At 49.0% G+C, this 11671-nt stretch overlaps 1 protein-coding gene across 1 annotated transcript in view; it reads left to right on the plus strand.

The window, feature by feature from the left end:
- The window catches only part of RILPL1 (Rab interacting lysosomal protein like 1), a 48038-nt gene extending 37657 nt beyond the window's left edge, over positions 1–10381 (plus strand). Inside the window, exons 6-7 of the mRNA XM_027853500.1 lie at positions 1671–1763; positions 9405–10381. Of these exons, the coding sequence (XP_027709301.1) occupies positions 1671–1763; positions 9405–9549 (238 nt within the window). The 3' untranslated portion in view covers positions 9550–10381. The remainder of the gene's footprint in view (positions 1–1670; positions 1764–9404) is intronic.
- The last annotated feature ends 1290 nt before the right edge of the window (positions 10382–11671 follow it).

Below are 11671 nucleotides of genomic sequence, written 5' to 3' on the forward strand. Positions count from 1 at the left end.
CACCTGCTGTATGCAGGGCACTGTGCTGAGGCAGCTTCTCTTTGCCTGGGAGGCAGCTGAGAGAGAGGGCTCCCTGACAATGCTGAGAACATTGATTAAGCACCTGCTGTATGCAGGGCACTGTGGTATGGTGCAGGCAGAGATGCTATATTAAATAAGATATGGACCCTGTATATATTCCTCATCTTCCAAGGCCCAGCCCAAATGATAGATTCAGAGCTAAAAGGGACCTTAGAGGCCCACAAGTTTTTGCCCCAGCTCACACTAGTAAGTGTCTGAGGCAGGATTTGAACACAGATCCTCCTAACATCGATTAGTACCCTATCACAGGGTCATTCTTACTTCTAAACAAGCTTTCCCTGACTGATTCCTCCCAACATCTCATCTGTTATTGGACTAAATAGTTGTATACCATTGACCTTGACTCTACGGCATACGTGTGCTCTGATGGCTTCCTGATGTATATCTGGTTTCCCGTCCTGAATAGTAAGGGACTTAAGGTACCCTGTGGATGCTTGACCCCTTCTCTCCTCTCCCACCACATTAGTTCAGACCTTTTCCCTTCTGACCTAAACTGATTTAGAGTAAAGAACACAGAATTTGGTGTCTGGAGACCTGGGTTCAAATTCCAGCTCTGGTCTTGGGCAAACCAATTCACTGGCATGGGTCATAGTTTCTTGCTTCATAAAATGAGGGGGGTGGGCTACCGAAAACTAAGGATCCTTCTAGGTCTAAATCCTCTGTTCCTATTGTCTCCTAACTGGTCCTTCTGCCTCCAGCTTCTTCCCTCACCTCTATCCTGCACACCACTCCATACGTAACCTTCCCAAGAGTTCTGCTGGGATCATGTCCCTCCTCCCCTTGCTTACTTCGGCATTCAAGGCCTTTTACAAAAGGGTTCTCACTCACCTAGCCAGCATCATGTCACACTAGTTCCCATTGCAGCCGACCTTAACTGTTTCCGTCCCTTCTTGTCTTCGTCCATTTCCTGTCCCCAGTGCTTGGAATGGATCTTCCCTTCCTTCAAGGCCCTACTCAGATGTTCCGTCCTTGAAGTCTTTCCCTGACCCTGCCCCACCCTCTGCCCTGCCAGCCCAGACAAACATGATCCCTTCTCAGATTTCCCATCAGCGCTTCATCCTGGACCACTCCTAGGGACCCATTTCATTTTCCCTCATCTTTGCTGATCGTATACTTGTTTTCCTGTAGCTCTCACTAGATTGTAAACTCCTTGAGAGCAGGACCCACATCATATCTCCTTTGTTTCCAGAATGCCAATAGATGATTGATAAATGTCTGTGAAATTGAAGGAAATACCTAGAATAACATTGAATATTCAAATCCTGGTTCATTTTTTAAAGTTTGAATTGAAAAGAGAAATATTGATCTGAAAAGGCTCCTCACATTTGAGCAAAGGACTGAAATGAAGGGTTTTATGTATGCTTTCCCCCTCCTTACAGTGCCCAGACCCTCCCTGGGTAACTCGGGCAGCCTCCTGAATAGGCAGAACATCTAGGGGCTTGGGACACTGATGTGCTGTGCCCTGATAGTCTCCCCCATCCCAGTACCCCTCCTCCATCTGCCATCAGATGCGTGGCCCGTGAGCCGGGCCAGCCTTGGAGGGATCCAGGCTTAGCTCATTCACCAAATGTTTGTCTGCTTTTTTTCAGTGAGGAAGATGAAGAAGAGAGCCGAACACCCCATCCCACCCCCATCATCCACTCCAAAACGTCCCCCCAGCCCGAGTCTGGGATCAAGAGACTGTAAGTCAGCACTTGATAGACAGTGGCTTAGCATGTTGCTCTGGGGTTCTAACAAGTAATCAGCCTCTGCCCTCCTACCTTCTGAGGCTGGGATCCAGCCTCTTTACTAACCCCAGAGAGCTGAAACATAACCTGGGCAGGGGGCGGGGAGAGACGGCTGGCCCTACCCTGACCAGTGGTTTATGTCCATCTGTCCCTGCTTTCCCTCCTTGCCTGGGCACCTGGCTACAGAGTCAGTGAATGGGAGTGGTGGAAGGGAGGTGAGGACTGGAGACCGATGTTCTTCTGACCTACATGGGCAGCGCTGGATGCCTGCTGGCCAAGCATGGGGAAGCTTGAGCTTGGGTTAGAGGAGGGCTTGTTTGAGAGTGGTGGCCTGTAAGCACCATTAGTAAATGGGAGGGTTTTTTCATTCATCCTGAAAATAAGAATGCCCTGTTCAGAAATGAAAGCTGTGGGATGGGTGCAGGCCCTCTGTGCACATTCATTTGTTAGTCAAAAAGCATTTATGAAGCACCTCTGGATGAAAAGACAAAAATGGAATTGCCTCTATCCTCAGGGAGTTCACAGTCTATCAGACTCATATAGTATCACTCCATATAGACTTAGCCAGCCCTGTGGAGTGGATAGTATGAGTCCCTGCCTCAGGGGTGAGTGACTGTTGTCTCCTCTTGGGGGATCTTGCCTGGCTTGAGGCTCCCCAGCAATGCCACGGTCCTGGTCCACCCCATGGTCCATTCGCTCCTCTCTGCCCCAGGTTCCATCTGTCCCTTGGCCAGCTCCCTCTGCGTCGAGCCCCTACAGTGACCTGGAAGCTTCCCTAACCCCCAGGGTGGAGAAGAGGCCAGGGAGAAGGGAGGGAAGCGGCCAGAAAGCACCCACTCTCATTTCCCAGAGGGCTGTGGTTGGCACTGTCCTTGTAGCAGTGCTGGTTTTCCATGAGATAACTGTGAGAATGAGCTGCCACAGAAGGGCTTTTGATGGGGCCCAAGGCAGGACACTGCTGGCCTTTGTGTTCACCTCTGCTGCTGACTGACAGCTGCGTTTGTGCAACCACACAAGTTGGGGGCCCCTCCCCTCACCCCCATCCCTGGGACAGGAAGAGGGGGACAAAGCAGTCTCATGGGAGGAAACTTCAGGGCAAATGGAGAGAACTTAAGATTAGTCACAAGCCAGGCTGCCTCAGCCCCATTCCCTCTGCTTGTGTCTGATTTCCCCAGGCCCTGCTAAGCTCAGGAGCTCATGGGGAACATTAGTCACACGTGAGTAGAGAGGCCTCCCGTCCACTGATCCTGCTGGGCCCCATCCCAGCTCTGTGCAGTTAGTCACCTCTGCAGTCAAACAGCCCCAACCTCTTCTTCCGTGCTCTCCACTTCTGCCCTCTCTGGCTGCCTTTCCTGCGCCCCCTTCCCTTGCTCTCTAGCTGCTGACTCTCAGTGGTAGCTAGCTCCCCATCTACCCAGCTCAGTCAGAGTCAGGGACATCTCACTCCAAACTGCTCTTAGAAAAGCTGGTGACACTTTCTAACATTCCATTTTGTTTTTAATTTTGAGTTTCAGTTTTTAAAAAAAATAGAATGTTAAAAATTGTCTTTACATGTAATTGGGGGAAAATATTTTTAAAAGAAAAAAGAAAAGCTGACTACAGATCATAACAATGGAACCCAGAGGAAAAAAATCTAAGAATAACTTAGCCCTGCTAAGCTCCCAGGAGGAGAGTTTGGGGCTGCCCAGAGAAGGTCAAGACTAAAAAGACTGGCTGACCCCAACTTAATTCTTAGTACACATCAAACATCCTGCTCCCTCTCCTCGTCTTCTCTTGCTTCTGCACACAGCTGGTGTTTGCCTGAGTAAGGGATCAGGAAGGGACAAGTGAGAGAGGGTTTGTAGGAAAAACTGGAGAGGCTAATGATTCAAAAACACTGGGTAAACAGTCTTGTGCCTTTCAGGCAGATCCAGCCTTTGGAAAACCTCCTAACACCACACCCCCAACTAAAAATGATCTTCCCTCCCCTCTCCCCTATTTGCCATGATCCCTGAAATCCTACCATTAGAGCTTCATTTATTTGGGTCTTCATGATCTGGTAATAATGTAAGTTGTTGACCAAAGCATAGGTGGAAATAAATGATCATTTAGGTGACAGCACAGCCCCTCCTGGCTATAGACCCCTCTAGAAAAGGAGAGCAGACGGTACTCAAAAGGGTAGACTCTAGCCTCTCCCTTGGTGGGACTGCTCAAAGCCAGGGGGGGATCCAAACTCCCTCTCATGGTTTGTGCTGGTGCACTTGCCAAATACAACCAAAGATGAATGAATGAAAAGACATTTTGTTAAGGGTTTACTATGTGAAAAGCACTGTGGTATTCCCTGGGAATACACACAGAAAATCGAGCTGGCCCCAGTCTTCTGGAGCCCACATTCCAAGAGGGAGGACCCAACGGCAAGGCCGATGGAAAGGCCTTGCCATCCTCAGGGCGCATTGCCAGGCACGTGGTCATATAGTTTTCTTAATGTTAATTTCCACTGAGACCACATCCATTTCTGATGTTGGACCATGTGACAGGACTCAAGGCTTTAGTGGTGAGAACCAAAATCTTTCATCCATTGCCCCGGGCAACATGGTACCTAAGGGATTCATGGAGGGACCTTGAAAGGCCTCATGTTTTCTACTGTGCAGACAGCTTCCCATGTTCTCTGGAGATCTTATAACGGGGCTGTGTATACCTGAATAGTCATGGAGAAGTCAGGAGGAAGTAATCAGGTTCCCAGGATCATAGGTTTAGGGATGGAAAAGACATCAGAATTACTTACCAGATGAGGAATCTGGGGCCCAAGGCCACACAGCGAGTAGATGGCAGAGCTGAGATTCAAACCCAGGTTCTCCCACTGGGAACCCAGCAGTAATCTTTCTACTGCAGGCTGGTGCCTCCCACGTCCTCTTTGGTGATGAGGGGAGTGGTTCCCCATGGGAAATCTGTGCCCTTTCCTCGAGAGGGGCCTGTGGCCCTGGGCATTCCAGGCTGGGCCTGTGACTTTCCACATCACCAGAAGAAACCCTTTAAGCCCCAGCTTATAGATCAGTTATCCATGTTAACTGAAAAGAAGGATAGTGGGTATAATCTAAAGTCCAGAGAGGATCCAAAACTCTCATTTTATCTAACCCTTTTTTATTTTATTTTTTTGGTGAGGAATCGGGGTTAAATGACTTGCCCAGGGTCACACAGCTAGTAAGTGTCAAGTGTCTGAGGCTGGATTTGAACTCAGGTCCTCCTGACTCCAAGGCCGGAGCTGTATCCACTGTGCCACCTAGGCGCTCCAATTTTTTTTTTTTAATCAGACACTCTTGATAAGCAAAACAGATTTGAGTTTCACCTTGAACTTCCCCTTTGGTCAAAATAGGTTGGGAAGCTGGTCAAAGAGGGAGAAGAAAAAGGCCCTGCCCTGATAATCCAAAAATAGTGCTAATCACCAATTGGATAACAAAGAATCTGGGACAAGTAGGTGGAACAGTGGATAGCACTTGGCTCTGGAGTCAGGAGGACCTGAGTTCAAATCTAGCCTCAGATGCTTACTGGTTGTTGACCCTGGGCAAGTCATTTAACTCTGATTGCCTCCAAGATGAAAAAGGAAAGAAAGAATCCATAGTGAGCATGAGACTTTTGACCAAACCAACCCCCCCTCTTCTTTGGGAGTGGGGAAGCACCGAGTAGAAAAGTGAACTCCTCAGGCGCCAGAGCGCCAGATTCGGAGCCGGCGGCCTCCAATTCAAATCTGGTCTCTGCCACTGATTGCCAGATTGCTTTCTCTTTGTGAGTCTCATTTGTAAAAATGAGGTCAGACTCAGATGACCTCTAAGGAAGGTCCCTTCCAGCTCAGAAGCCAAAGATTCTAAACAAATGTGCCTGGTTTTTGTTCAACTCAACAGATATCCCTAACATTCCACAGCTAGATTTCAGACAGTTTCGTGGAAGCTAAATTTGGGTATGTAAAATGCTATTTGAGGGTGAATCTTTTTTCACTATTTTTGAAAGTCTGGGTTTTTATAGAGCAGGTTTGCAGAGGGTACAGACTGAAAGAGCCCTGGCTCTGGAGCAGAGAGGCTGCGTTCAAATCCTGCGTCTGCCATTTACTGCCTGTGGGACTTCAAATGAGCCTTAGATTCCTCACCTGTGGAATAAGTATGTTAGACAGGGCAGCCCTGGAGGCCCCTTCCAGTTCTAGGCCTGTGACTGTGATGTCGCCAGACTGCCTTTGGAGCCCAAGGCACTGATACAGAAATCCCAGGCTTGGAGCAGCCCACCTGGGACAGACACCTGCCTGGCCCTGAAGTCGGGGCCAGCTCACAAAGGGAGAGCCTTGGCCTCCTTCCTCTTCCCTCCTCTTCCCCACCTCCCAGCTCTCCTCCCTCTCTGCCCTGTGGGAATCAATCACCCCCCGTCTTCTCTCTAGAACCGTCACTGAGGACACCCAGACCAGCCCTGTGGGCTGACCCTCGTCTGTCTGCGTGGAGCACGGAGTTGCCTTCTCCTGCCCACCTTTTTACCTTCTCTGTGTCTATCTGTGCCTCTCTGACCAGGATCTTTACAGCCGTAATGCCCATGGTAGCAGCTGGACTAATCCTAGATGACCCCACCCTGCAGCCTCTCCGAAGACTTGTTTCCCCTGTAGGCACATCTCGTTTCTTGGTTTTGTCTTGGGAATGCCTGTTGGGGCTGAGGGGTTGCACTCTGCTGTTTTCTTTGGCTTGGGCTGCCCCTGCATCCTGGCGGCTGTGATGTGATCTCCCGTGTGCCCGTCACGGTGCGCAGTCAGCACGATTCCTCAGAAAATCCTCTGCTGCGTCACAAATAATTCTCTTTGTCTCTTCTGTTTCCATTTTAAACCACCTTATCCATGTTCCAGTCAAGAAGGGCGTTTAAGCCACGGGTCAGTAACCACCAACGCCCGCCACGGTTCACCGAGTGTCACTAACACTGCACGTCCAAGCACTCAGCCAGGGCAGCTCCCTTAAAATGCTTTTGTTTTCTGCCACTGAAACTGCTTAGTCCTTTTAAAAAAAAAAAAAAACAGGAAAGCGCCACAGGGGTGGGCAGTGTCTCTCCTATGTCCATTTGGGCATGAAGTGCCCCTCATGCTTACTGGCACTGCTTAGGGGTGACAATGAAACGTGGGTGTGTTTGGACAGTTATACCCCTAAGTGTGCTGGATTTGGAGTCAGAGGGCCTGGGTTCAGATCTCACCAGCCCTGCCTGAGTTAGTGCCTGTTCTGATCTTGAGTTGTGACCTCTGGGCCTCCGTTTTCTTATCTGTAAAATGAAGATGCTGAAGGGCTAGATGCCCTCTTCGGCCTCTCCAGCTGTAGGTGGTGATGCTCCTATATTGGTATGGGAAAAGGTGCTGTCGATAAAGTGGCTTGCTTGACCGAAGCATCGTCCAAATAGCTCCTTTCTGAGCTAGCAGGCACGGGACTGCCCTTAAGAAACCAGATGTTAGTAGACCAACTTAAAGAGCTCTGGTTTTAAGTTCAAAGGAAATTGTCACTAGAAGAAAGTCACTGTGAGGTCCAGGGGCCAAAGCATATTCATCTCATTCTCTTGTCGACAGAACCAAAGCCCAAACCCAATCTGAGTCACTTTTAAAGTTGGTGTTTTAACTTGGGTCCAAAATGTATTTCTGGTTTCCTGTGAGTGGTAAAACCCCGAGTCAGCTCCCTGTTTTTGGCCTCCAGGGACCGGTTTTCCACATGGGTCTACACTGACTGTCTTGGGCTGGGCTGGCCTAATATTGGTGCTTCACAGTGGTCATAAATTTCTGTAAACAATGGCAGTTGGTTTTCACTTTAGTAATTGGGTACCTGGCAGCATGGAGGCACTGGTTTGTTGTTTTTTTTCAAGGCAGTTTTCAAAATTTCAAGTGTTTTTGAAATCCATCTGTGATGTACTGACATCTCACCACAGGGTGGGAAATGTTGCCTTAGGTCTTTTAATGAGACTTTCCAGGTCTGAGCAGAATCTGCCCTAATATCTAGAGACTTCAGAGAATAGCAAGGTTGGGGGTGGGGAAGAGAGACAGGGAGGGAGAAAAAGCCCTGACAACGGAAAGAAGTCAGAATTTTAGACCCAATCCTCACTCCAGGGGTCAGCTTGGACAACAGTAATACAGGTTGTTTCAGGTTTATCTGCAAAACTGTGACTTGGGATCAAGTCATTTCGACTCTTCAGGCCTCGGTTTTCTTATCTGCAAAACGGGCAGAGGAGATTTGGACTTTCTGAGGCAGTGTGGAATGAGCAGTGGCAAGAGTGCTGGTTCTGAAGTCAGAGGAACTGGGTTTCAATTCCAGATGTTTGGTACCTGCGTGACCTTGGGCAGGCCCCTTCTGTGGGACTCAGTTTTCTTATCTGTAGACTAGCTCTCAGTCTATGGGCTTGGGATTCCCAAGATCCTTTCAGACCATAATATTCAGTGAATATCTATGACATCATCCCCAGGTGGCAATGGAAAAGTCCCTTAACCTTTCTGGGCTTCTGGGTCTTTGTCTGTAAAAGGAGAGAAGTTGGAATAGATAACCCTTGGGTCCCTAAAGCTGTGTCCTGCTAACTGGGGGGAGGCGGTTCCCAAGGTGGGATTTTATTGGCATGGGACACCCCCACTATTGAACGGATGCAGCTGGTCAGGTCCCCTATAATGGATGGCCTCAGAGAGTGGCCTGGGCCACTAAGACCATAGTGGACTTCAACCCCAGGGCTTCCTGACTACAAAGCCAGCCTCATGCGACAGGGCTTCAGCCTATGCATGGCTGGGTGGAGATTCCAGCTCCTGGAGATAAAGGCAAATGGTGAAAGCAACCTAGGGTAAATTCCCACCTCTGGTTCTAACTCCCTGTGAGGCCTTGCACAGGTCACCTAACTTACCACCACCTCAGTTTCCTCGTGTCTAAAATAAGGGTGTTGGACTAAGTGCCTTCCAAGGGCCTTCCAGCTCTGGATCTGTGATCTTATAAAATTGATTATTTTAATGAGGTCACGTTTTGCCATTTTGTGAGCAAGCTCTTCCAGGCTCCATCACAGTAAAAAGGTCCCCTTCCTCCAGTGCAGCGTGAATGACTCACCCCAATGCTTCTTCCTAACAGCTCTTCCCACCGCCCCCCTCTAAACGGGCACTGCCAGCTGGAGGCCCCACTCCCTTCTGTGTGGCCGCCTACGCCCTTGCCCGTGAGCTCCTGTTAGATGGCTTGTTAACAACCATGAATTCTTCAGCCTTTAAAAAAAAAATAAGGTCACCCCAGCCCTGGCTGCCCAGTGGTGCATCTTGTGCCCTTTCTTACCTTGTCACGGTGGAAGGCTCATTTACCTAAAAGAATGCTGTGAATGGGAAAGGGTGATCATCTCCAGCTAGGTGCTGAAGATTCATGCCGTGTTGGGGCACCACTGGGCATCTTAATCCTGTCATCACTCACCCTCCCCTGGCTTTGAGATGCACCTCCCAAGCCCCAAGTCTTTCCTTCACTGAATGGAACTGACGTGGTTGCTTTGGCTTGGTTGGCATCGTGCCCGCCTCTGCACAGCATCCGAATGACACATTGGTAGGTACTGATTTTTCTTTTCCTCCCTCGCTCCCCACCCCCTTTCTTCTTTCCCAAAAAGGTTTAGTTTCTTCTCTCGAGACAAAAAACGCCTGGCCAACACGCAGAGAAACGTCCACTTCCAGGAATCGTTTGGCCAGTGGGCGGACTCCCACAGAGATGACGGCTACACCGAACAGGGGCAAGAAGCGTTACAGCACCTGTGACCTTCACTCTTTTGGGCTCGTGACCGGCTCGGCCATGTCTGACCCAGACGGCCAGGGACCAGCCTATGCCCAGAAACCAGACTTCACGACCCCTGGCAGCTCAGCCCTCTGCACCTCGTGGTCGTGTATTTTTTCAGATGTACTTTCCACCCAGGGACACTGAGACACATGCTGTGTGCCTGGGACAGCAGACCTCTAAAAACAGACTCCAGATTCCACAGTAATCATCATTTGTACTTGGGGGTGGGAATCGTGGTTTACATGGGGTGACTGTGTGACCCTCATGTATACCTCTGTAGGTCACAGATGAATGCCCTGCTAGTCTCTGGTCTGGCTTTTACGCTCCCTCCGGTAACACAGGCTTTTCTAAACCAAAAACACAGCGTGTGGCACCCTGACAGTGGCCAGCACCCACTGGCACTGTGCGAAGCTTGGTCTGTGGGTACTCTCTGACCCGTCGTGTTTCTGTAATACAGAGGGGTGGGGTGGGAAATGGGAGGTGATGGTGGCTCATCGTTAGTTCTGTTGATGCCATTTTCAAAGTGGCCCAGGCAGAACTCTAACATTTGATCAGTTCCCCCTGGGGCACCTTTTAGCACAAGCTCTGGGAGCTCTGTCTCAGGGCAGCATTCACCAGTGGACAACAGGACCCTTCACAACCTCACAACTGGAGGCAACCGTGCAAGAAGCCAGGGGGTGGGCGTCGTACCCTGGGATTTATAGTGCCTAAAGCATGTAGATACTGGTGTACAAGGTGAGTGTGCCTTGGGTTTTGCTGAGTTATATACAGTATTAACCAAACAAAAGAATTGCTAAAAATGATCAATTTTAACACGTGGTTTGGGCATTTTTTCTTGTCATCTTTTTCTTCACGTACGGGAGATAAAAGTCACTCCTTATCCTGCTGAGCCTGAGTTGAAGGCGTACAGGGCAGTGGGAACCTTGTAGGGAAAGGGTAAACTTGACAGAAGATTGCCCAGGCTCCTCCTCCCTTCTCTGGGAGCTTTGAGCTGTGGGGAAGCAAAGATGTCCCGTGGCACTGTGTGGCTGCCAGACCCAGGGGGTTGCCTTGCTTCTCTGGAAGCTAGATGAAAAGCATACCGTGATATTCATCCACTCCCTTTTTTTCCTCCCAAGGCTCATAAACTATATATTTTAGTACCAGTTAAAATTAATGATAAAAAAAAATCACTGCTGACATCAGCACCATGAAAGCAGCATGCTGGTGTAGGAAAACACCCAACAGGGAGATCAGAGATCTAGGCCTGTTCTGCCCCTACCCCTAATGGGCTGCATGACCTTAGGAGTTCCCTTACTTTCCTCATCTGGGAAAGGATGGGGGGGGGCATGGACAGGATGACTTCCCTGGCCCCTTCCAGCTCTAAAACTGTGGTCTACTGTTACACAAGGTGATTTCAGAGGTAGAGAAATGGGACTTTGGCCACCCCATTCCTATTTTTAATATAAAGAAACAAATTCCTACTGAGACCCTTGGCGAACAGAGAAATGCTACACTGGTAATTTACTAGGAAAATAGCATGTTCATTTTCTAAAACGGTTTCTAACAGCTGGTGTCTATTTTAATACAGCAGGGCGGTTCTGTTCTTTGTGGAAAGGAAAGCTGGAGGAGGAGGCTGCTGCTATTAGGGTAAAAACCTAATAATGGGGCCCTTTTTTAAACCCACATAAAACAGATAGCTGTGACTCAAGTGACATTTATTAAGCACTTACATGTAAGGCCTCAGAAATAAATCAGATGTGCTACCTGAAACACTGAATTTTAAAAACGTGAATTCTCAGAGTTACGGACAAGAAGATGCCTGTTACAGTCTCTCTTTTTGAGATGCCTCTGTCCAGGTAAGTCTGGTCATGTCTCCAATAGAGGCCAGCTAGGTGGCACAGTGAACAGAGCACTATGTCTGGAGTCAGGAAGCCTCAAGTTCAGATTAGGTCTCAGATACTTCCTGGCTGTGTGACCCTGGGTATGGCACTTAACCTCTGTCTGCCTCAGTTTCCACATCTGTAAAATGGAGATAATAGTAGTACCTACCTCCCAGAGTTGTGGGGAAACCCAAATTAGATATTTGTAAAATATTTTACAAATCTTAAAGCATCATAGAGC

Source organism: Vombatus ursinus, unplaced genomic scaffold (genome assembly GCF_900497805.2).
Source record: "Vombatus ursinus unplaced genomic scaffold, bare-nosed wombat genome assembly UNPS02009994.1, whole genome shotgun sequence".
Classification (NCBI taxonomy): Eukaryota; Metazoa; Chordata; class Mammalia; order Diprotodontia; family Vombatidae; genus Vombatus; species Vombatus ursinus.